The 27,120-nt window shown below is 43.8% G+C and overlaps 1 protein-coding gene across 9 annotated transcripts in view; it reads right to left on the reverse strand.

Annotated features, from left to right (window-relative positions):
• tsen54 (TSEN54 tRNA splicing endonuclease subunit) overlaps positions 1–27,120 on the reverse strand; it is a 191,490-nt gene that overhangs the window by 109,707 nt on the left and 54,663 nt on the right. Inside the window, exon 1 of one of the 9 annotated variants that reach the window (XM_060901453.1) lies at positions 1,304–1,445. The exons of 7 other annotated variants lie outside the window; for them this stretch is intronic. In XM_060901453.1, the coding sequence (XP_060757436.1) occupies positions 1,304–1,329 (26 nt within the window). In that variant the 5' untranslated portion in view covers positions 1,330–1,445. Of the gene's footprint in view, positions 1–744; positions 802–1,303; positions 1,446–27,120 lie in introns of those variants that run through there. One more of the 9 variants, XM_060901455.1, reaches the window with a different exon arrangement.

The following is a 27,120-nucleotide window of genomic DNA, read 5'->3' on the forward strand; positions in this document are numbered from 1 at the left end:
GCCCAACAGCGGAGAAAAATAAAGAAGAATAATAATAGTGAACTCTTACAAGAACAATAGGGCCTTCGCCCTATAGGGCTCGGGCCCTAATTAAAAGCTTTAACCACATTTCCAAAACTTCACAATGGAAGGGCATTCCCAAAACATGCATATAATCCCCTCAATAGAACCTGTTGTAGCACCGGTATCACACCTCTTACTGCGCCACTGGACCAGTTCTAGGTTCTAAGGAGTGGTGAGCAAAAATAATTACACTAGAGACCGTTGCTTTAAATACAAAAAGACCGGCAATTTACTGAATGAAAAAAAACCCCACACAAAATACAGTACACAAAACAAAAATACCCTGCAGGTTCCCAATATTGAGGCAAGTACAATAAATGAAAAAGGTATTTCACTCTTTGTTCTTTAGTTCACCTAGTTTATTTTAGTAAAGCTAATCTACCGTAAGTTAGTTAGACCAGTCTCTTTTTCCTAGGTTGCACCCATTTTAGAATTCCTATTTTTCTTCCTGAGTTAACCCTTTTTCTTTCTCTCTTTTACTGGTAAGAGAATACCTCCAATTACACAAATCAAAGTGGACCACAATCATTTCAAATCACATTCACAAATATAAACTCAATATGAAAAAAGTATGACACTTTCAATTAAAGTTCAAATGAGTGTTCAAGTGTTAAGTTCAATTCAATCCAAAAATAATAATTCAATCAGTTCTCCGTTCAGTTCAACTCCTGATACTCCTACCACTCTGGCAGCGAGTCACCATACGCAGAAGATCCCTTCACTAATGCGATGGAGATAAGTTGAAGGTCTGAATCTGGCTTGCCATCTTGAATCCCGCCTGTGCACGTGCACGCCCACACACTGCAGACCAACTCCTGCGCCGACCGAACTTCAAACCAAGCAAAAAAAAAAAAAAAAAAAAAAAAACCTGACCTGTGTAACAGGTCATCAACACAAATCTCTTTTTAAATCCTCAAAATCACATAAATGTTTCAGTCTCCGAGTTGTAACATTACTGCTACGGTGCTTTTTCATCTCAAAATGGCAGCAGAGCGGTCTCTTTTAACTCACGGCTCCGTCTCCCACAATAACTACCTGCACACACCTTTCGTTTACACAGCTTAAAGTCACTTTTATAACATTCAGTCTTCATAACCCAAAATATTAACTGCCAAACAGTTTATGACGGAGCATTTCCTTGTAAACAGCTCCGTTTTTTTTAACGTTAGCTCTTTGCCGGGGGGGGGGGGGGGGGGGGGGGACAACACGGTAAATATGCAAGAAAATAAACAAAACTCACCAAAACTGGTGTGGCTTAACTCTCATAAAATCCCCGTCAGTTCCCGACTAGGCAAGTTATGTTTTTCAACCTCAAAATAAACTTTTCACTCCTTTATCTGTTTATTAAATCACCGCTCGTTTTCTCTGCTCTCTCCCTCAGGTCTCACGCCACCGAGGTGCTGCGTCTAGTGCCACAAGTCCCTTAAAGGGGCAGCGACATGAATTTCTCAGCATACTTTTAATCTTAACCATTAAATTGTTGTATTAACATTTTTAATTAACTGATGAATTAATTTACATTAAAAGGATCACTTAACTTTTAAACTTATTTATGTAGCTTTTAAACTATTCTTATTTAGGTCATATTTTAACATGGGTTACACTGTACTACAGTTATTACAAAACTTTTCATTTGACAGTTTCATCAAAAAAAGCTCTGCATGGTGTTATGTGGACCCTATGGGCAAACTTAGCATTTTTACTGATGAGCCAAACATTTGGATGATGAGAAAATATTGCTCCAGATAGTTTCCCGGTCAAGTTCCATACCATGCCCGTCAAATTTCCTAAACCAAGCTGAAACAGCACCTATGACGGGACATTTAAGTGTAGCAAATAATCATACAAAAAAAAAAAAAAAAAAAGACACCAAACCCCTGGTTTATTTAAATTTCTGCAGGTGTTCAAGGACGGGGATGATTAAGCGGCTATCCCATAGAAGACCATATAGAGAGCGTGCACGTGATGTCACGAGGTCACGTGATATTTGTTTATCTGCCATTTTGGACAGCATGGTCGCGCATAGAACTTAGACGAACCCGTTCTAATTATCAAGTGTGTGGGAGTAGATCTTTCGAGAATGGTTATATCTTGTTCAGCATTTGGTTGTACCAATAGACAGGGCCAAAAGGAGGGCCTGTCATTTTATAGATTCCCCACAGACAAGGAGAGACGTGCAAAATGGGTGTCCGCTGTGCGAAGAGAAAACTGGAACCCCAGTTCTACCAGCCGAATTTGTAGTGAACACTTCATATCAGGTAGGTGTAATCTTCTAATTCAATACTCCTAGTACATCTGTGAAGTTGATTTTCGGATTGAATGATAACTGCATACTTAGAAACTAGACAGTCTCTAAAGTTTAAAATGGCTATGCCTAGCCCTACTACCCTGGCCTAGTCTATCACAATGTTTTATCTTTTTGGCTCATATATGCCTTTGAAAGGCCAATCCATAGTAGGGATGGCGAAAACTTAAAAAAAAAAAAAAAATATATATATATATATATATATATATAAATATTGACCGACCACCAAGCCTCATTAGCCGGTTAAAGTTGGTTAACCTATGAGTTTAAACAGGGATGCAAACGGCAGATGCGCCTTTTTCACGGCTGAATCACACAGATCTGATTTTTTTTTTTAGGGGGGGGGCATTGGAGTGTCTGAATAATTTCATCAAAGTAAATTATGTATTAAAATTACTAAATGAGCAAATGCTGTTACAGTCCATGAAACATAGGAAGTATTAGTATGAGAAGGCAGTTGGTTAGAAAGCTGCGCACATTTGCGCAGCTTCCACGCAGGCGTGCGCAGCTTTCTGACTGTTTTTCAGACAAAAACATACATATTTACAACCCTATCATTATCTGGAACTGAGTTTAGATTACGAACATTCTTAAGATAAAACGTCCTGCATAGTCTCTATGATAAACGCCTTAATGCCACTTACCCGTGAGGTTATCAAGTAGACATTCTTCTTCGGGACCTTCCAGAGGTATAGTTGGGATACCCATCCCGCAACAAAATATTTATAAGCTTCCAGGCTTTTGTAAGCTTTGAGGGCTTTGCCAGTATAACACGATTAACGAGAAAATTGTAAAATGTCGTGGTAGGCCAGATCGGGCAAATCGCCAGCACCGCAGCTCCGAATTTCCCTGAACAAGGATTGCGGCAAGTTGTATGGATCTGCAATCCCCAACCTGGAACACTTTTCCACGTAACACTGCCTCACGTCACCTTCAAGATGCTGAACAAACTTAGACAAGTAATCGCACGATGTAGATGGGGTATTTTCCGAATTTTCTTGGGGATTACTGCCTGGATCCATTACGCTCGCGCAAGGTAAACTATCCTGATGCCGTCCAATGTGGCGGAGTGGGCAGAGTACACACGTGCGGGTCACGTGACTGCACATCCTCTATTACCCCAAGTGCAGAGCATAGCCCAAGTTAAATATAAGAAATAAGATGTACCAGGGAGAAGGGAGGAGTTACACAGGTCCTGAAAGGAGAATAAGCCATCAGAGTTGAAAATATTAGAATATGGACATTATCTGACCAAGAAGGAAAAACAAAAAGGTTTACAGCCTGTTAAGAGATGGTTGTTGTACCATATAGGAGAAGATCTATGAAGTTTGTGGTTATACCAAAGGAACTTACAGAACTGTTTCCATACCTCAAGAGAGCAGTTTATAGTCTGTCCCAATCAAAGTAATGAACTTCATTGTGTGATACCCGCAAACGGTAGATCCTGTAGTCTAAGGGGATAAACTAATCCTTGTTCGTTAGCCTGCCAGGAAATTTTAGAAGGATCAAACCAGGTCTTAAAATCTTAGCTGGAAAACCCAAAAATAATGTTTAAAATTAGGCACAGCTAGACCACCAGAAAGTCTGGGAAACTGCAGTGTCGCCAGGCGAAATTTTGATCTTTTGTTGCACCCTATGAAGTTTCTACATAAACTATCAATGTCCTTGAAAAACTGTAGTGGAGGAGTCATCCAAGGGAGAATATTCATTTTCAGCACAGAAATCCTACCACAGAGATATTTTTGTAGAGGAGACCATCTATCCAGGTCATGGTTAATTTTTTGTAGCATTACATTAAAAATTATGCTCATGAACAAGATGAACAACTTTATTCTTCGTCACACACTTGTGAAATTCCTCTCTGCATTTAACCCATCTGAAGCAGTGAACACACACACACACACACGAGCAATGAGAGCATACACGCGCACACACAGCAGTGGGCAGCCATGCCAACAGTGCCCGAGGAGCAGTTGGGAGTTAGGTGCCTCGCTCAAGCGCACCTCAGCCCAAGGCTGTCCCATATTAAACTAACTGCATGAATGGAGCACTTGCATGTGACGTCACAGCCGATCCAGATTGTGACAGACGCCATCATGTCGGTCAAACGCCATATTCCGCCTTCTACTTCTACTTCTGGTTCTACTTCTGCTTTTACTTCTACCTTTTCTTCTGGAAAACCCTACTATATACAATTCTACTACAACGGCTGCGGCTACAAGCTCTCCCTACCTGTGCATGTTTATGTTTTTTGTGTGTATTTTTGCGTGTTGTTCGTCTGTACCGGACTTCAATATCCACTACAACCGTATGGACTTACTGGACATTGGTTTCCAGCAGAAAATGACGGTTTGTAGCGATTTCCATCGCATGCACAACATTCCGGACGAGAAAAAAATAAACAAACAACATTCCAGGGTCTCCGTGGCTTGTTATTGGAAGCAAAGGGAAGGAGGCGGTGCCGGGAGCAGAAGCAAAAGCGAGGCTACAGGCAGAGCCGGCCTGTTGACTAAGCTCAGAAAACAGCTACTCAAACCTCCACTTCCAAGCCTCTACCTCTCCAACGCCAGATCCATGTAAACAAGACAGACGATTTGGAATTACCTTATTCTATTCTATAATTGGCTGATCAGTGCTATACTCAATATTTAAGTGACTTACCCATCCAGTGAGGATCATTTTCTTGTTTACAAGATGCTACATCCGAGTCGCTGACAAATCCTGAATTTCTGTAAAGATAACTGTCCAGAGATTTATAAGCATGCAGTGCTTCACCACTGAACAGCGAGTGAAAGTTAATGAGGTAATCATACACCTCCGGGTATTCCGCTGGCAGTTCAAAATCCGGTCGTGAAAACTCCGTCCGGAAAGCCATAAGGGTCGATAATCTGTAGATCGTTTATTTTAGACATATATCTAGTTATCTGTTCATTAGAAAAATGAGCCGTGTAGTCCGTCGGTTGAAATTGATCCATTCTGTACACGAGTGCAGCAGTATTCAGCGGTGTTTTTGACCGACAAGGTGGGGGTTGTGTACTTTCCGGCCACGTGACTGCAAGATCTCTATACTTACACCTAGATAAGTGAAGCCAGAAGTCTGGATATGAATACCTTGAGAGTCAAGTCAGAATTTGAACGACTTAAAATATGAGCTAATTTTATCCCCAATCTATCCCCAACGAGCATGCCTGTGGCGACGGTGGCAAGGAAAAAAAAAAAACTCCCTCAGACGACACGAGGAAGAAACCTTGAGAGGAACCAGACTCAAAAGGGAACCCATCCCCATCCGGGCAACAACAGACAACATGACTAACATTAACAGTCAGCTTCGTTGATACTATAAACCCCCCACCAACGGAAACCTGAGTGCAAAACTGTTCATGACAACCGCACAGGGCTCTACACTAACTTTTTTTTCTTCAGGAGCACACGTGCTCCCAAGTTAAAAATTTTAGGAGCACAGGGGAAAAAATGGGGGCACAAACAAGTAGGTTTTCATTTTAAAGGTTTATTGCAGCGCAAACCTTAGACACACCAACACATAAAATGCAAAATTCAATTGAGAATGAATGAATGAACAAACAAACAAATGAATAATGAACAACTGAATGAATGAACAAACAATAGCAAAACAGAAAGCAGAGCTCAGCAGAGCTAACAACATCAAGGACAGCTCCCACCCTGGCTCTGAGTTCTTTGACTTGCTGCCCTCAGGCAGGCGTTACAGGTGCATCAAAGCAAGGACCAACAGACTCAAAAACAGTTTTTCACCCACAGGCCATAACCACCTTGAACAATTAGCCTTTTTCACATTACGTCACTTGCAGGGGAACTCGTATCCGTTTTCAGCCTTTTGAATGGAAGAAGAGGTATACGGCGGCAACATATGTTAACAAAACTGTGTCATTCACAGATAAGATTGATAATATTGCGCATTGTTGTTTATCATTACGTATTGTTAGCGACCATTCCAGTCAACTATCTGCCTTGTTTTGGAAAGGAAGTTTACTGACTTTCTATGGTTGCTAGTTGTTAGCCAGCAGATTAGCATGCCGCCTCTTCTTCCATTCAAAAGGCTGAAAACGGATGTGAGGTTCTTCTGCAAGTGACGTAATGTGAAAAAGGCTAATTGCATGCACTGACTGATGCCACTTCTGGCAGGTGCAACAATGCACCAACAAGGACCTAAAAGGACAATATTCTCACACTTACCCGATACAGTGCAATACTTACAGACCAACTTTTTACTTTTTATAGCTTTTGTATATTTTATATTTCTACACTTTTACATCCATACCCACTACAATGCAATACCAAATACAGTGCAATATCCTGAGTTTTGTAGCTGAACTGAGTTTCTATAACTAATGTGCAATTAACATCTGCAACTCAACACGCCCAGTTCTATATATATTTGTTTTTCTGCTGTGTTGTGACATGCACCATTTGTATATACTGTATATTTGTTTTTCTGCTGTGTTGTATGTTCCCATCTAAATGTTTGCACTGGGGTGTGTGCTTTCCATCTCATTATATAATTTTCCCGCACCTTCTCCCATCGTTCTAGCTTTCTTCACTACACTTTCTTCCTCGTCCGTTCTTTTATTCTTGTTTCCACCATCATTGCTTTTAAAAAACACCATTATTCTCTGCATAGCGAATATATTTCTCAGCTCGAGCCAAACCAGCTCTCAGTTATCTCTCAGTTGAATGATCTGATGAATCCCTAAAAAGCACTTTTCCCACCTAATGCCACACCCACAACATACAACCGTGGGAAAGAGGGGCAAATCACAGAAAGATGTGGCAGAATGGCAAAAAAAGTAACTTTTTCACCCCCCCCCGGCTACCATGGGAACCACCGCAGGTGCAAGACAGAGGCAATGCATGCAACTACAGACAGGGAGCAAGGCGCAGGCAGAACACACACACACACACACACACACACACACATTTGCAACAATACAGGCTGTTACTCGTTACACTATATTAGGTAGGCTATCCAGCACTGGATTTACATACTTTGCAGTTTAACGTTTGATACATGTTAAACTCGTCGCGTCTGTGCTTTCCTAAATTGTCGGCCGCAAGAAGCTGTCGCACGAATGCGCGTTTTTTTTTCGTCGTTCGCATGCCGAAAAATTCGCTCGCAAATGCGAGTGAAACGTGCACACTATAGAGCCCTGCAACCGCAGTCCCAAAGTCAGCAAGGTAAGGAGACAGGAAGATCAAGTTTAGGAGGAGTTGAATCAAGCAGCATCAATACAAATTTACTCAAATTTATTTCATAGCCTGAAAAAGAACCAAATCTTTCAAATAAAGCTAGGGCTTGAGTTACGTACTAATATCTAAAAGAAAAAGAATGTCATCAACAAAGTGAAACATGACGTGTAGGGTTTTTTTTTTATATGTATAGGAGCAATTAAAGAACTCTGACTGCTCGAGTTAAGAGCTCCAGTGATGAAGCAAATAAAGCTAGAGAAAAAGGGAGCAACCTTGCCTAGTACCTCTCTCAAGACAGAACTGACGATGCTGTGTGACCTGTAGAGACGTATGCTGTGGGTTTAGAGTTATATAAAAAAAAAATAGGAGTTTGAATCATATGGCTAGAAATGTCTCCAAAGCCAAACCCCTTGAGTACAGCCCACAGACAGCACCACTCCAGCCTATCAAAGGCTTTCACAGCATCTAGACTAAAGACTGCATAAGGCAAAAAAAAAAAAAAAAAAAAAAGGTGTGTTTCCGGTTACCCGACCGACCCTAAACTTTTTTTTTTCGTTTTTTTTCCCCAGTCGTGACTTTTACATATAACCCAACCGCGTGAACCGGAAGTTTTTGTCACTCACTGGGAAAATCAGGGCTTTCCACAAGCGCCGGCTGCCGGCCATACAGCCGACTACACAATTAAGTCCAGCCGGCTACTTTAATGACTTATTTTTGTAGCCCACAGGCTCTAAATATTAATTTTCGATTTTAATAAAATTAAATGTTTATCTAACAGACTGACAACGTCAAACTGAACCGCACTCATTTAAGTTGTGATTCGCGCTGTTTGTACCAATAATAACCACAAATTCCCCGCCGACTTCGTTGATCAGGGGAGAGTAACTCATCCGCGGCCCTGACATGCGGTGCGCGCGTGCACTCGGCGGAGGCAGTAGTGTGTCGGGGCCGTCGGAGGGAACAGAAGCAGAGATGATGCTTATTTTGCCTTTCACCTAGAGACATGATTCAAACTTTAAAACGGAAACAAAATTCTCCTGTGTGGATTTGGCATTCAACTTTTTTGCTAGGTTCTATACTTTTTGATCAGTCACAGATCAAACACCATGAGCACATCTGGAGAAATTCAGATTTTATAATGGGTGTCTATGGCATTACACACCAGTGGAGCTCAGGAGTTTAGAGTGTAGGCAGCTTGAAAAAAAAAAAAAAAAAAAAAGAAAAAAAAGCTCTAACTTTCTCATTTAAACTGTTTTCTTAACCACAATTTTCACTCTACACACACAATTTTCTCAAAAGTTGTAGTCACACATTGTGTGAATCAAGACAAGTGTCTACCTGAGCGATAGGATTTACAGTTTTTGAATGAGAAGCCTGAAAGTAAGGAGAGGACAGCCACGCTCTCCCATAGACTCACATTATAAACGTGGCAGCGCTTTTACTGCAAAGTCAGAAAAGTCACTTGTTTTTAAACTCGCTCTAGTGCCCACATTTTTTACACTAGGGACAAAAAAAAAAAAAATACATTAATGTGTTCATGGGAGCCTTGTAGAGCTCAATGTGCAAGAATTTTGTGAATATCTCCTTTCGTTTCCGTGTAAATCAGCGTTGTTCGAGGAGAGGGAACTCTGAGAAAAAGCGCTCTTTGCTTGTTATATTGTGTCTTTTCCCTGCACCGTTACCAAGGCGACGAGCTCCACTCAGGGAGCAGAGAGGGGAGTGGCTGCTCTCTCTCTCTCTCTCATGGTGTATTGAGCTGTTATATTTACAGAAAAATTCATGTTAAAAGGTGTCTCATGCTGCATCAGATTCATCAGAAGGTGGTAACTCAGGTGACCTGCAAAGAAATTCACTATATTTTGTGAAATTATTCCGTCTAAATATAGGTTATGGCAGCCATCTTGGAAAAAAAAAAAAAAAAAAAGCCTGCCTACCGACCCTAGTTTTGAAATCTACGTAACCGGAAACACACTTTTTTTGGCCTAAGAGTCATCAATGGTGGCATCAATTATATGCAAAAGGCACCCAACATTGTCTGAGGCCAAGCAGCCCCTGATAAAACCTGTTTGGTCCTCATGTACTAAATGAGGAATATATATTTGTTCAGTCTGTTAGAGAGCTTTTGCATACATCTTACTGTCTGAATTTAACAAAATGACAAAAGGTCTATAGTTCCCACAATCCAAAGGATCATTTCCAGTCTTTAACAAATGACATCAGCACCACTCTTTGATCTCTATGAAAAGTAGCCCAACCTCAAGTGAGTCTTGAATGAGTTAAGCAGCAAAGGCCCAACCAAGTCCCAGAGCTCTAGAAGTAGTTCTAGAGGTATCCCATCCAACCCTGGTGACTTGTGTCTCATCATAGAGGCAGCAGCTAATTCAAGTTCCTCCAAAGCGAATGGGGCATCCAATTGTTTGCCTTCTGTCGAGAGAGATGCTTCCATCTCTCTCGACAGAAGGCAAACAATTGGATGCCCATATAGGGGGCCCAAAAGAGCATGCATGTCTGTAAGGTCATCTGGAATATATGACTTCGCGAATAGCGGGCCAAGGCACAGCTCTACCGACCCGAGACCATGCTCTTTCCAAGGGGGAGGCTTAGAGGGTGATTCCTGTAAACTTTGGCTTTGCAGCAAGCTCCCCTGGCAAAGTTATTAATTTTTAAAGCCCACTGGATCATGTTGAATCTTTATGCGCAGAGCAGCGCTCTCACAGGGCTTTCATTCGCAAACACCAGAATACCTGAAATAAAATAACTTGATGGTATGTATGAAAAAGGCTTTGGACGAAATAGCATTGAATGAAATGGTCATTGGACAAATTGTCCTGATCCCTTCATCTCCTCTCTGTACTAAGCCTCAGTTTCCTCACCCTCCTTCCAAATCATGGACGGAATTCTTTTAAAAAAGTGCCACGGTCACGAGTACTGTTGTGACCACACAAATACCACAAAGATATGGCATAGCTAAAAGAATGCTTAAAGTGTGTGTGTGTGTGGGGGGGGGGGGCAGCGTTGCGCACACGTGACTTTTGTATGGAGTGTTGCTTGACACTCCGTTTGTACATCCACCAACATGGCCAACATCCAGGTTTCTATTTTGCTTTGATGTCACTTGCAAGTCAAGGATACATTGGTCATTCGGTGTTCCCATCCCCCAAGTTTCTTCCCAGTTTAGATGTGGCCAGTTCCCACCCACCAGATACGTCTCCCTTATCACACGACCACTACCAATGAGGGAGAGTGAAAATCGTGTTTCCCCTCAAAAGCATGCAACACCAGCCAACTGCATCTTTTCAAACTGCAGTTCATGCAACGTTAGGGGATGGCATAACACACTGAGGAAAGCGCCATCCTCCCATATGCATGAGCTAACTGCTGTAACTGATGAGGAGGGAGGTGTATGCCACCCCTTCCATCCTGAGAAGCATGAAATTTTCCACCAATTCTGTGAACTGAACCTATGAACTCGTAACCAGGCAATATACTATAGTCCTCGGGGGGGGGGGGGGAATCTCCCAGCCTTACTTGCCCAATGGGCAAAAACACAATTCTGCTTGCCCAGAGCTATAGTTTATTTTAGAGAGTACAGAATGCAGTGGGAATTTTTTTTTTTTTTTTTGGGGGGGAGCAGCATAATTATAAATCCACAAAACCATAACACCAATATTTGCAGACACATTCAGAAAAAGTTCTAGTAGCAGAAGAATAAATAATTGAGGGTGTATTAAGCTATGGAGAGTTTTGAATAGAGTATAATAATAAAGCTTTATTTCTGTTATCAAAGTGTAGAAATTAACCTACAGTTCAAGAGTCACACACACACGTGAAATGGAAATAAATCAACCAAGGCAGAAAAAAACATTTTTGGATAAAATGGTTACTGTCCGTTACACACCGATCAACCCGTGTGGCTCAGTTGTGCCTTTGAATCAAGAATTAATGAAGAGGGAACTGAACATTAACTGTTTATTGAAATGATTACAAAGGTGATACTGTATGACTACAGCTACAACTGGAATGTGCTGACTGTGTTTGTAATTATTGTACCATTCACTATTAAAATATAAAAAAAAAATCTTATAATATTGTTTGAAAGTCTAGAGCGAGACGCTTTAGATTAGATAAAACTTTATTGATCCCTTTGGGAGGGTTCCCTCAGGGAAATTAAGATTCCAGCATCATCATTACAGATAAACAGAGAAAAGAAATAGAGAAAACTTCTAGATAAATTAAAGTATTTACATATGCAAATCTCATCTCTCATCTCATTATCTCAAGCCGCTTTATCCTGTTCCACAGGGTCGCAGGCAAGCTGGAGCCTATCCCAGCTGACTACGGGCGAAAGGCGGGGTACACCCTGGACAAGTCGCCAGGTCATCACAGGGCTGACAGACACAGACAACCATTCACACTCACACCTACGGTCAATTTAGAGTCACCAGTTAACCTAACCTGCATGTCTTTGGACTGTGGGGGAAACCGGAGCACCCGGAGGAAACCCACACAGACACGGGGAGAACATGCAAACTCCACACAGAAAGGCCCTCGCCGGCCCCGGGGCTCGAACCCAGGACCTTCTTGCTGTGAGGCGACAGCGCTAACCACTACACCACCGTGCCGCCCACATATGCAAATATAAAAGAATAAGATATGGGGAAGAGAGTGGGGTTAGGGCAAGAGTGTGCATGTTAGGCTAGTCTACTGCTCCTTCCCGTCCTCTGTCCTCCTGTTACCCCTCCTCCCCCAGAGATGTCCTGTTAGAGATACACCAGGGCTCTGCTGTTGAGCCTCCAACAAAGTGGTCCCAAAATCCCCAAGGAGCTAAGGAAGAAATACCAGAACTGCAGAACCTGGAGGAGATGACTGCTAAAGAAGAGGGGATACAGACCATATATCTTCCCTCTATTGCTAGGGGGAACATAAGCTCCCTGGCAAATAAAATGGACACGTTAACATAACTCAAAGAGCAAGCGTATGTTTCGTGAGAGCTGTTATGGTGCTTCATGGAGACACGGCTGCATGAGAGCATACCGAAATCTGTTGGGAGTCTAACCATCTGTCAGTTGGTGCAGGCGGACAAGAGTTGCAGCCAGAGCAGCAACAAGAAAGGAGGGGGTGTCGCTATCTACGTGAACAACTGGTGCAACCCTGGACATTACAGTGAAAGATTGTGTGCGCAACCAAGACATTGAACTGTTAGCAGTAAGTCTCCATCCATATTACTTGCCCAGAGTGTTTTCCCAGGCCATTGTTACCGTTCACATCCCCCCCATTGCCGATGCGTCGCAAGCTGTGGACATCAACACCGTGACTGCGAGACTTCAGGCGGCACTGTGGTGTAATGGTTAGCACGGTCGTCTCACAGCAAGAAGGTTCTGGGTTCAAACCCAGCAGCCGGCGAGGGCCTATCTGTATGGAGTTTGCATATTCTCCCCATGGGTTTTCCCCGGGTGATCCGGTTTCCCCCACAGTCCAAAGACATGCGGTTAGGTTAATATGGGACAGCCTTGGGCTGAGGTGCCCTTGAGCGAGGCACCTAACTCCCAACTGCTCCCCAGGCGCTGTTAGCATGGCTGCCCACTGCTCTGGGTACGTGCAGGGCTCGACATTGGCACTTGCCCGATGGCCCGGCGGTGTTTTTTTACGTCTTTCGGGCCAGTTCGGGCCACTAAATTTGGCCAAACAGTGGCCCGGGCGGGCCAGTACGTTTTCGATACAAATTAAATTTTATTACTCATATTTTACCCAGAATTGTGAAGAAATTGTTCGTAAAATGCACTTTTCCGATACGAGGTCTGCCATCTTTGTTTTCGTCACCCTCCGCTCCGTGGCAGGAGTGCGTCATCTTCGTGCATCTTCGGAGATGTTAGGCAGCGTCATTTTTGGTGGGAAAATAGCATCTTGTAGATGAAGACGGTTGCGGCAAGGAGACCATCAGAACGGTGAAATTCAAATAGAAATATGTTCAAACTCCACGCTCCCCAACCTGGCCAAAGGCCAGATCAACAGTTTAAATACGATCGTGCATAAATTAACTAATCGGGTGTTAACGAAGGGCTTCATTTTGAACTCGGCAGCCAATCAGAGCGCGTGACGTCACACTTGGTTTACAACTCGCAAAATCGTGCATTTTGAGAAAATTAGTTTTTTGCCATTTCAACTGGAAAGCGTTAACACGGCAGTGTGCGGGGCATGTCTTTTTGCTGATACAAAACACTAGTTTTAAAACCAATGCAAAGCTCAAAACAACATGACCATTCTATGGAAGTGAGTAGAGGGTTCCTACTAACAAAACAAAGTGTCCCTGGCTCTAAAAGTGCATGGATAGTATGTGTAGAAGAGTAAATACAAAGCCAATGACCTTACCTGAATTTGGTCTTCTCCAGACGCCATCTTCATGGGATAGTCCATAAAAGTCGAGTGCCAAGTGCAGAGCCCATCCCACTGGAAATGCACAATTGTGGTATGTTGTGCATTTCCAGCAGGATGGGCTCTGCACTCTGCTTTTACAGACTGTCCCATGAAGATGGCGTCTGGAGAGCTATGGTGTGAAATATTTATAAACCTCTGATAAAAACCCACTGAACTAACGTCAAACCCGCCCAATTTGTGTCAACCAACCCAAGCCATTTTTTGCCTGCAAAGTAGAATTCAAAACCCCCCAATTGGGCAGGAAACACTAGTTTCCACACACTCAACTGCAGGCGGGCTTCCTCCACTGACAATCACGTGTTGTAAAGACACTTTACCATAGGTCGAGGGAGGAGTCAGCAGCAGTGCTGCCTTTAGGGGCGCTTGAAAAAATCTGGGAAGAAACGGGAGCATTTGTTTGTGATGCCACTCATGAAATAAAATGCTTAAGAATCGTTGTGTTTCAAAATGAGATCACGTGCATGTGTGAATCGAGAGCACGATTTAACGATTTATCGTGCACCCCTAGCACAAAGCATTTACAGGATAGGTGCAAGGATAAGGAACATGTGGTTGTGTATGGGGAGTGCATGGACAAAAGCATCAGACATTTCAGTAACTAACAGGTTCACTAGTTATCTACAATTTGTAAGAAAGAGTTATATTCTTAATTATGACAGACATCTGAGACAAGCATGCAAACATACAGATAGGCAAAGATAGACAAAAAGAAGCAACTAACTTACTGAAATTTTTGCAACAAATCTCAGTTATGGGACCCCAACAGAAAATCAAATCACTTTGCTAAACACCTTCATCAATCTTGAAAAAAAACAAACAAACATACTTTTAGATAAAGAATCTATAGGAGTAACAAACTCCTAAGGCCATCCTTAAAAAAAAAATCCGTTTCCTGTCCACCGGGTGAGCAAAAAAATTCAATCGGGAGGGAGGGATTTTTTTTTTTTACTATATGGATGGATAAATCGCAATGCTGTGTTGGCTTTTTCTTTCAGTACTTTATTACAAAAGCAGACACATTTAATAAAATATGACAGTTTAAATCAACTGAAACTTGTACAAAAACTAAGTTAGCATTTTAAATGCTGACTGCAACATTTGCAAAACTTTTACAAAGGTACTTAAAATGTCCGACACACGGACTTTTTGTAGTTCTAAATCGACCGTTAGGCCTAGTTCGGATGAAATTACACTATTAAAATGATCACTGAATGATCTGTTTTTCTGAATCTTTATTATTTTGTTGTTCGCTAGAATACCATTTTGCGATTTCACACTTAAGCAAATGTTTGAAAACTCCGGATCTCCTTCCTTTATGGTGGCTGCCATTTTTTTTGTGCTGCACGGCACATGCGCAGAGCTGATTCAATTCTATATTCTGCGTGGAGTGCAGGGCTTTCCACAAGCGCCGGCTGCCGGCCATACAGCCGACTACACAATTAAGTCCAGCCGGCTACTTTAATGACTTATTTTTGTAGCCCACAGGCTCTAAATATTAATTTTTGATTTTAATAAAATTAAACGTTTATCTAACGGACTGACAATAATGCCAAACTGAACCGCACTCATTTAAGTTGTGATTCACGCTGTTTGTACCGATAACCACAAATTCCCCACAGACTTCGTTGATCAGGAGAGAGTAACTCATCCGCGGCCCCGACATGCGGTGCGCATGCGCGCGCACTCTGCGGAGGCAGTAGTGTGTCGGAGGGAACAGAAGCGGAGATGACGCTTATTTTGTCTCCAGTAAACCAGTCTTCTCTCATTCAATTACATGCTGCCATCAAAAGACACCGGTGGTTGTAAATGAAACCAAACTGAGTCGTTGAAGTGTATTTTCATACACAAATGGAGAAATGTTCGCTGAGTGTTTGTGTAGCCACCACTGCAGACCGTTGTCATTGTTAATTCATAGCATGCTCAGCTGCGTGAATGTGTCATGTACTGAAAATAAGAGATTTACAAGCCAGGAACGCCTCATGATGCAATACGCAAGAAAAGAAAGATTTACTGCCATTTTACTTTGTATTTGAGTAAAGTGAATAAATAAATAAATAGTCTGTGGAAAAAACATTTAACCCTGGGAACTGCGTGCACAGGAGTTTATTTTGTGTTTACTCCTCCCCCGGCTGGCTACTTATTTCTCATTGCTGGCTAGCATGAGCCTTAGTGGAAAGCCCTGGGAATGCGTAAATATCAAGTTCGATTTTAGATTTACGAACCCGAAAAAAAGTGTCAAAAAAACGGCGTTAAAAAAAAATAAATAAAATCAACTGCACAAACGGCACTCACCCGGCCGGTGGACCGGAAACAGAACATTTTTTTAATAAATGGCCCAAAAGTAAAAAAGTTGTCAGTTGAACAGACTGAGCAGCACACCACCTCTGAAGTTCTAACTGATCCCACTCAGTAGTTTAGGTCCTTTTAGGGTTAAATGGGTATCTAATGTATGAACCATGCTTTTGACCCGAGTAAAAAGGTTGTGTGCCACAAATAACACCCATTATGGATATAACGACTGCATATTAATGTAATACTCTTATACAAATTTAATGGTGATCAAAATAGTTTGTGTTTCTGAAATGGTTAATCCACCAGTATTCAGTTCATATTCTTGAACTGAAATAACATTGTTAATGCTAAAATAAAATTAGTGTTATCTGAATTTTTTTAATTTGCCATTTAAAAAAAGTTTTTTTTATTAAAATGCCAAATTATAGTTATTTACTTGCATTCCTAAGTAGAAAAATTAGTTTCAATTTTCAAATATGCTTGATTAATTTCTGACTTGTCAAAGACGTCCTGGTTGTCAGCTCACATTTGGGTACAAAAACCATGAATGCAGTTTGAAATTCCTCACTTCTGTTCAAAATGGCAAAATGCAGAGAACTGACTGAAAAGGAAAGAGTGCACATTAAAGCACTCTGGGATGCTGGATAGTCTTTGAGACAAATAGGGCAAGACATTAAGTGTTCTCACAGTGTGGTCAAGTATGCTTTGGATTCCACTGGCGAGACTGGTACCTACAAAATGCACAAAGGAAGAGGCAGAAAACGAAAGCTGACTAAAGCAGATAGATGTCAGGCACCTCAAGATTTTAAAGTACTAGAGACAGAAGGAAGACCTCTGCTGATCTTCAGGCGGAGATGAATAGGCCTAGATCAGAGTCTGAAAAAGTCTCCAGAATGACCATAAGCAGACGACTGCGGGAACAAGGCTGACAGGGAAGAATAGCTGCTAAGAAGCCGTTATTGAGGACTGCAAACATCCAGAAACATCTTAGATTTGCCAGGGAGCATAAACACTGGACTGCAAATGACTGGAAGAAGGTACTCTGGACGGATGAGTCCAAGTTTGAACTCTTTGGTCAGCATCGTTGTGTATATGTCCGTAGAAAAGCTGGAGAACGTTTTGATGCTAGATGTATTGCACCCACAGTGAAACACGGTGGAGGTTCCGTTATGGTATGGGGTTCAATTTCTGGAAACAGCATGGGCAAATTAGTGAAGAATCGATGGCATCATGAACAAGGTGGTCTACCACAACATCTTGGTGCATCATGGAATCCCTTCTGGACTGAAACTGATTGGTCGTGGGTTCATATACCAAGAAGATAATGATCCTAAGCACACTGCAAAGCTGTGCAGAGACTATTTGACCAAGAAAAGGGAATCTGGAGTACTGGAACTGATGGATTGGCCAAGTCAAAGTCTTGACTTGAATCCTATTGAACAGATTTGGGATTTAGTGGATTCAAAAATAGATCGAACAAAAAGTTTCATCCAAAGCAAGTCTCTGGGAACAGTTACAAACTATTTGGAACATGACAGCAAAAGAGACTGTTGAAAAGTATGTAAAAACAATGCCAGCAAGAATGCAAGCCGTTATCAACGCCAAAGGAGACCATACAAAATATTAAGTTTTTTGGTTATTATATATAAACAAAAACTTTCATTTTGTTATTTTCCTAATAAATAACTACTAACTTTTTAATTTTAAACAAATTTGAGAGACTTCTAAAATATTTGTGTTTTCTTGCTTTTATGACAGGTGGCCTAATAAATTTGTTAAGCACTGTGTAAGTTCCCCTGCAGAATTAACTATGAAACAGCATCCTACAAACATTACAAGTCGTCCAGATTTATGAATTTATATCTGAACTTGTATATTATTACCAACAACAAGACTTGGAAAATTTTGCAAAGTAGCCTCGAAATATAAACAAATACCGCCTGACTAATGAGACCTGCCATGCTTAGTGATTAAACTACTGAAGATGCAGGTCAATGCTCCTCTAGTAGCCTGGATCAACTACCACCTCATAGGAAGGCCACAGTATGTGAGGCTGGAAGACAACACATATTGGACCTTATAGTAAGCAGCACAGGGTACTTCGGGGGACAGTCCCGTCTCCCTTCCTGTGCACACTATATTTCTGACTCCAGATTCTGCTCACAGTCCTGCCACCTGCAAAAGTTTTCAGACAACTCTGCCATTGTGGGCTATATCAGGAGGGGACAGGAGGCTGAGTACAGGAATGTGGTGGACAGGTTTGTGGAGTGGTGCAGACTAAACCACCTGCAACTCAAAATTGCAAAAAACTAAGGAGTTAGTGATGGACTTGAAGCAGAGGACCAGTCTAACCCCACTCAACAATCAAGGGAATGGAGGTGGACAGTGTGGAGGAGGAGTACTGGTGCCTGGGCAGTCATACAGACAGTAAACTGGACCAAAAAAAGCCCCCACAATTGACAAGAAAGATCAGAGCCACCTGCACTTCAAGAGACTCCAGTCTCAATGTCTGCAGATGGATACATGGCGGCACGCATAGACACAGTGGCTCAGAGCTCCTACTACTTTTACACTTTGTTGGTGGTGCTGTGTATCATTTCACACAGTCTTTGCACGTTTCAGTACAGCAGAAACGAACTTTTACAATGGAGCGGAGAATATCAGCTGTCCGTGGAGTATCTGATCCCCTCGGAGATCGTTAAACCACTCCCGGGGACACCCGCAGCAGCAGGCCAGAGGAGGAGGCGCTGTGAGTGGAGGCAGAAGAGAGGCAAGCGGGGGGGGTGCCTGGGCTAGGCTAAAGGCTAGCCCCTTCAAACCACCGCTCCCGACCATCTTTCTCTCTAACGCTTGTTCAATCAGTCATAAACTGGACGAGATACGACTGCAGACGGCTACATGAAGGACTTTAAACCACTGTGTTTGATCTTTTCCGAGACCTGGGTGGACAGCTCCATCCCAGATGCGGCTATCGAGCTAGCAGGCCGCACCGCCTACCGAGCCGACAGGACCGCGGACTCTGGTAAGAAGACCGGCGGGGGACTGTGCATTTATATCAACAACTCCTGGTGCACAAACGTCACTGTGGTGGACAAGCTGTGTAGTCCAGAGGCAGAACTGTTGCTGTTAAAGTGCCGTCCATTCTATCTCCCACGGGAATTCGCTGTTTACATCTGTGCTGTTTACATTCCACCGGACGCTAATGCTATGCTAGCGTTAGCACAAGTGAGCAGCAACATCAACAACAGCCTAGTAGCACATCCAGACAGTGTTTTTATTGCAGCTGGAGACTTTAATCACGTGGATTTAAAATCAGTGCTTCACAAATTCCACCGACATGTGAAGTGTGCTACTAGAGGAGATAGAACTTTGGACCAGGTGTATACTAATGTAGCAGAAGCATTCAAGGCCCAGGCCTACCCCCACCTGGGTCTGTCAGACCACCTTTCTCTTCTGCTACACCCACGGTATACACCTAAGATCAAGAGCGCTGGGATCACAACCAAAACTGTGAGAACATGGCCGGTGGACGCAGTTCCTATGCTCCAGGATTGTTTCCACCACGCAGACTGGGATGTATTCAAAGAGCAGGACACTGACAATCATGTTTCACTGGACAATTACACCTCCACTGTTTTAGATTACATCTGCTTCTGTGTGGACAATGTCACCTGCTGGAGGCAATTCCGTGTGTTCCCTAATACACCACCATGGACGACACACGGAGCAAAACAGCTTATCCGAGCTAGAGACTCTGCGTTTCACTCTGGGGACCAGGAGGCGTACAGTGCTGCCAGGGCCAACCTGAAGAGAGGCATCAAATACTGCCAAACACCATCACAGGAGGCGTATTGAGGCCAGGTTTGACACCACCACAAACCCAAGGCAGGTCTGGGAGGGCATCAGGGCCATCACGTACTATGAGGAGGAAAACACCACCACCCTCAGCTGACAGTCCCACCTTGGCTGAGGATTTAAACCTCTTTTATGCCCGTTTTGATAGGGACAACACCGATCCTGTCCTGCCCACCCTCCCCTCGACCGACCCTGCTCCAGTCCTGAGCACGCATGAGGCGAGATGCGTGTTCAGCAGCATTAACACCAGGAAGGCGGCCGGACCAGATGGAGTGCTGGGTCAGGTGCTTAAAGACTGTGCTGCGGAGCTGACGGACATCTTCACCTCCATCTTCAACACCCCGCTGTCCTGTTCTCTGGTTCCAACCTGTTTCAAAGCAGCCACCATTGTCCCCCTCCCAAAACAGTCCAATGTCACATGTCTTAACAACTACAGACCTGTGGCACTCGCCTCCATTCCTGCCAAATGCCTGGAGAGACTGGTCATTAAAACACATCAAAGCCGCCTTACCACCAACACTGGATCCATACCAATTTGCCTACAGAGAGAACCGGTCAACCGAGGACGCCATTGCCATGGTGCTGCACACACTGCTGGAGCACCTGGAGCATAAGAACACCTATGCACGGCTCCTCTTTGTGGACTATAGTTTGGCTTTTAATACCATCTGGCCATTCAAACTCCGGTCCAAACTCCACCAGCTGGGACTCAACACCACCCTGTGCAATTGGATTGTGGACTTTAACAAATCGCACAGAGTGTCAGAGTGGGCAAGAACACCACCTCCACCCTTGACATTAACACCGGGGCCCCTCAAGGGTGTGTGCTGAGCCCTTCGCTCTACACTCTGTTTACACATGACTGCTCTGCCTCCTCCAATCTCATCAAGTTCGCTGATGACACAAACTACAGGAGAGAGGTACAACACCTGGAGTCGTGGTGCCACAACAATAACTTGGCCTTAAACACCAAGAAGACCAAGGAGATAGTCGTGGACTTTCGCAGGAAAGGACACATTGACCACCTACCTCTCTCCATAGGCAATGATGTGGTAGAGACGGTGAGGAGTTTCCAAGTTCCTGGGGGTAACAGTGACTGAGGACCTGTCCTGGGGCACTCACATTTCCACAGCCGTGGGAAAAGCACAACAGCGGCTCTATTACCTGAGGAGCGCTAATATCCCCAGACCTCCGATGGTGAACTTTTACAACTGTGCCATCAGTAGTGTGCCGACACATGGATTTCTAGTGTGGTTCTCCAGCTGCACTAAGGCCGACCAGCAGGCACTTCAGCGGGTGGTGAAAGCTGCCCCAGGAGAATCATTGGAACGACTCTCCCAGAGATCAGCACCATCTACTCCACTTGCTGTCTGAGAAGAGTGCGCAACATCCTGCAGGATCAACACCACCCTGCTCATCACCTCTTCCACCTGCTGCCCTTAGGGAGAAGATACAGGTCCATACAGGCCAGAACATCCAGACTGGCCAATAGCCTGTATCCACAAGCTATGAGGCTACTGAACTCTGCCACATCCACAACCACCAATTAATAATCATTGAACTGGTTTGCATTGTTGCAGTTGTCACTACTCTCTCTCCCCCTGACCCCCCCCGACAATAGCATTATAACATTATAATGGCACTGATATGGTTTTTGCACTGTTTATACAATGTCATAATACTCCGGTATCTGTCTGAATGTCCCTGCTCTGCACTTTATCAACATTGATGACTTGAACTTATGCTGCTATTTGCTATGCTGCTTTTTGTTGTACTGATGTAATACTGGGTCAAATGCTTACACTGGGTTACTTAGGGGAATATGTATTTATTTATTTGTATATATTTGTATATTATTTATGGGTTTGCACTTTATCAACTCTGCTGTATGGATGCGCCAAACGAAATTTCGTTGTTCTTTTTTGTGACAATGACAAATATTCTGAATCCTGCAACAAGACTTGGCAAATTTTGCAAAGTAGCCTCGAAATATAAACAAATACCACCTGACTAATAAGATCTGCCATGCTTCGTGATTAAACTACTGAAGATGCAGGTCAATGCTCCTCTAATAGCCTGGATCAACTACCACCTCACAGGAAGACCACAGTATGTGAGGCTGCTGATGGGCAGCTGCTCAATCGTGACATGCTACAGATATTTTATCACTCTGTGGTTGCCAGAATCATTTTCTATGCTATGGTGTGCTGGGGCAGCAGGGTGAATGCAGCTAATGCCAACAGACTCAATAAGCTCATCAAGAAAGCTGCGTCTGTCCTGGGAGTGGAACTGGAGTCATTGGTGGAGGTGTCTGAGAGGACAATGCTGAGGAAACTTCAGTATTATGGACAATCCCTCCCACCCCCTGCATGACAGTGGTGTCACAACAGAGCACCTTCAGTAGGAGACAGAGGCCACCGAGGAGCACCACAGGAGGTCCTTCCTACCAATGGCCATCCTCCCCCTTCTGCAAGATGGGCAGCTGATCAATTGTGACAATAATACCCATATGTGCAATATTCTGAGTGGTCATGTACAATAATCCCCCCCCCACACACACACACACACAACCATGTGCAATATTCCCCCCCCCCAAAAAAACAATATTTACTTCCACAATCAGGTTGAGTGCCAAAAGTTGTAAGAGGGAGATTGGTGGGGGAAAAGGTAAGGGTTAAGGAGTTGGTTCAAATGACTATACATGTTGCTACAAGGGCACCTACTTACAATCTGCTTTCATCAGTCAATAAGATCATGCCATCAGTTAAAACAACAAGTAAATTAAGTATCCACATAGCTCAGAGGTCTTAACTACTTAACTACAATGACGTTTGCACTCGTATTTAGTTGTAGATCACAACAAGGACCTGTTTAAGGGGTGATGCTATTTTCTGGATGTGACAGGTGGGAGATTGCTATACCAACCAGAACAAGAGTGCTCAGAGCATAATATCCCCTGCTGGCAACTATGCCATAACTCTGGTAAAATGCAGCTGAATTGAACAAAATTGCAATGTGTGTATTACAGACATATAACAAAGAATCCTGTAAAGTTTCGTGAAATTCCTCCAAAAATTGAGAGGAGTTGCTGTCAGAAGGCGAGTACCCCTCCCAGGACGGACAGGCACACAGGGACACGACACAATCCCTCTTAAATCTTCTAAAAAACCCTGCTGAATTGTGAAGGCATGTGTTATGCAGCACAACATGGCACAGCAGAATGGGGTCCCTCTCCTGATCTCCCTAATCAACAAATTTGTTTAACCAATTCACAACTCAATCCACAAAATTTTGCTGGTACTCATGACTAGTGACAAAGGATTCATTCATTCAGTCAAAAAAGAGAAAGTAATCTTCATATGCGAGACTGCACCAAGATGTGTTGACTAACTAGAGGAGAATGTGAAAAATGGTGAGCGGTGGTAATTACATTTTTCACAGAACGCCACTACATCTCATACATGTATTCCCCTACACTCACAGATACCGCCCGACACTCAGACACTCTCTTTCATGCGCTAACAAACGCGCACACACATACGCATGCAGCCGAGACACCGGTTAGCTTTTGCAAGCATTCATTCAGCATTCGGGGTAAGTTACTTTTTATCGTGGCCAGCGCGAAATGACACCCACACACAACATCATGTATATTCTGTCGGAACATTCGTTTACTTACCATCTTGGTGAGCAGCGTGGTACCCATTGTCTCCGCTCCATAATCCATACGCACTCCAACTTCACGCGACAAACAAACATTTCACTCACCTCACTTTCTGTGCGTCAGCCATCGGGTCCGGGGGGAAACCAGAGCCTCTCGGAACCTAAGTTCTTATACACTGATCTGGGGCAGTGGAGAGAACGTTTCCACATGGAAGTGTAGGGTTTTGGGGAAATTGTATTGTGTAGCTTTATTTCCAACATGCAAGTCTGTCAAAGTGTTCTGTGTCATTTCTTTTATTTTTAATGTGGGTTGGGGAATATGGTGGTATTTTGTATTGGACTTTAAATGTGTGTTTTAATACTTTTTGTAACAATTTTTCCTATTGGTTGATTACGGGCCCAATCAGCAGTGATGTGGAGTCTGTGAACCCTTTAAAAAGGGCCGGTCTTTTTCATTCTGGGAAGAGAGGGGTAGGTGAGCACACGCTTGCTGTGAGGCGGTGTTGCGACAAGTAAGTGCTAAGAAGTGTGTATTTAGAAAATATTGTGTTGTAGTTTGTGATTTTATTTGCCTGATTGAGGCTGGTTTTGTTTTGCGTTTATTCAGTTTTTGGTTTCCCATGTTGTATACTCACTTCTGCACTGTAAATAAATCCGCACCCATATTCACTATATATTTTCAGTTGCCTAGTTTCATCTTCATTTTGTTATTGGTGAGGGCCAGTCCTGACATGAGTTGGGGGGGTGGAGAAGCCCCTCTCTCATAAGTGGTGTCAGAGGCGCCTCGGAAGACTCTGAAGACCATAGGCAGACGGGTTCAGCCTAGACGAGGCATGGCGTATCGGCGTCTACCCCAAGATACCCTGGAGGAGGTGACAGCCGAGGAGAAGCATGATGCTGGTGAGGGGACAGAAGGAGCCATTGGCGGAGGAGATGGTGTTCCACAGACACTGGATATGAGCTCGCTGTACAGTCTGCTACAGAAGTCCATCCTGGACCAGCAACGCGAGGTGCACAAGCAGGACATGAGATGGCGCAGCATCCAGACCTGGCTCAACACTGCATGACGAGCTGGAGAGAGAGCGACGAAAGGCAGCAGGGGAGTGGCATCAGCAGCCAGATGACAACGGCACCAGGGCTCCACTACAGCTAAGACCTCAACACAATCCAGCAGCACCAGCATCAGTGCCAGCAGCGCCGAGGCAGCCTCCAGCACAGCAAGCAGCGTCACCTGCAATAGGACCAGCCGCACTGACTCCAGTTGCCTGGACAAGGGCGGCAGTGCCGAAGCTGGAAGAGGGAGATGATATTGAACAATATCTCACAACATTTGAAAGACTTGCCTTGGCCTACAGGTGGCCTAGGGCAGACTGGGCCATCTACCTGGTGCCATATCTGATGGGTCGGGCCCGAGCGGCATGTGTGGCAATGGACATGAACGAGGCCATGGATTATGATCAAGTGAAGGCAGCAATCCTCTCCAAGTACGAAATTAACGGTGAGACGTACCGGCAGCGTTTTTGTGATCCAGATGTGCGAGCAGAGGAGACCCCCCGGGAACTGTACAACCGCCTGATGGACCTATATAAGAAGTGGGTGAGACCAGCAGGCAAGACTGTAGAGGAGGTTGGAGAAATCCTCGTGCTTGAGCAGTACCTGCGCACCCTAGCTCCTGAAATCCGGGTCTGGGTTAAGGAACACAACCCAGCTACAGGCCAGCAGGCAGCTGAACTCGTGGAGGCATTCCTGACAGCTCGACCGGGTCCGAAGGTGCTCCGCAGCCAGAACTACAACCAACCAGCCGGAGGTGGTAAGTCTGGGGTTCCTGGTGGGGGAGTTGGTCCTAGGGGATTAGGTCAGGTCAGGCCACCGCATCTACACTTCCCCTTACACCCCATCGCCTAGGCCTCCTACACACCCCTACACTCCACCGCCTAGATACCCAGCACCCACAGCTACCACACATCAGCCACCTTTCACATGCCATCACTAACAAACCGGGTCATATTGCCAGAGACTGTCCGAGCAGGAAAGCTCAGGGGTCCAGTTTTTTTTAATGTCCCTAGACCTGACGGCGAAGTTGATGACACTGTATCCAGAGTGCAAACTATCACTGTGATTGTAAATGACAAGCCAACATTTGCTTTACTAGACACTGGCAGCACACACACTAGTCCAACCACACCTGATTGATAAGTCAGAGGAATTGAGGACAGAACAGCTTAGGGTGTGTTGTGTGAATGGAGACGAGCATGTGTATCCAGTGGCAGACATTTGTCTTGAGGTTCAGGGGCAAGCCTTTTTGTTGAGGGCAGGCATTGTACAAGGTTTACGGTATCCTGTAGTGTTGGGTCAGGATGTCCTCATTTTGCCTGAGCTGGTGCGGTCAGCAGAGCCTGTGAGCATGGTGGTTACCAGGGCCAGGGCTAAGCAGTCTGCTGAGGAAGAGGCAAAGAAAGCCATTTGTGAGATGATGCCCTATAACCAGTGTGACATTGACCCCCCTGTTGCTACTAGAATGCCTAAGACACGTAGACATGCTAAGCTGTAGGGCACAGCAGATAAGGTTGTCAGCCAGTTGCCAAAACCTGTTGATGAAAAGGATGTGTGGAAGCCTCCCTATAATCTGAGTGACCTGCAGAAAAGTGATGACTCGTTGAAGGATGCATCTGCTAAAGTGACAGAGATTGGTGGTGTTGAGACTGGTGTGGTTAAGCAGAGTTCTTGCAGGATTCAGTAAGTTAAATTTTAGACCTTTTTTAGACTTTTTAAGACCATTATGAAAAATTTTTTAGACCAACACGAAGCATTACAACCAGCCCTACCCCCGCCCTTCCCAAAAAAAGACAATCGAGTTCAATTCTCAAAACAAAGTCATTTGTATTGGTAAACTGACTATCAGGGATACAAACTGATTGTGTGCTTATGTCATATGGCAACATTAGTATATTATGTCACATAGCAACAAAAGTACAAGACAATAGAGTGATAAAGGGCATTTGTGCAGTAAATGCAGTCTGTAGGGGTTTGGTTTTTCCCCTAACTGCAACAGAACTCATTTAAACTTTTGATTAGTGGTGTTCTGGTAATAAAACAGCGTCATTATATAATGCACTGTTGTCAGATGATGACTTTCTTGATTGCTCATGTGAACCCCATGCTGCAAACCACAGCATTGCAGACCTCCACTTGCTGTAGCAACCATTTCAACCATATTAACAGTAAAAATGCATACACATCTTTTAAAACTAATAGTTAAAGCATGCGTAGTAGCCCCGTAGCAC

This window comes from Neoarius graeffei, chromosome 20 (genome assembly GCF_027579695.1).
Source record: "Neoarius graeffei isolate fNeoGra1 chromosome 20, fNeoGra1.pri, whole genome shotgun sequence".
NCBI lineage: Eukaryota > Metazoa > Chordata > Actinopteri > Siluriformes > Ariidae > Neoarius > Neoarius graeffei.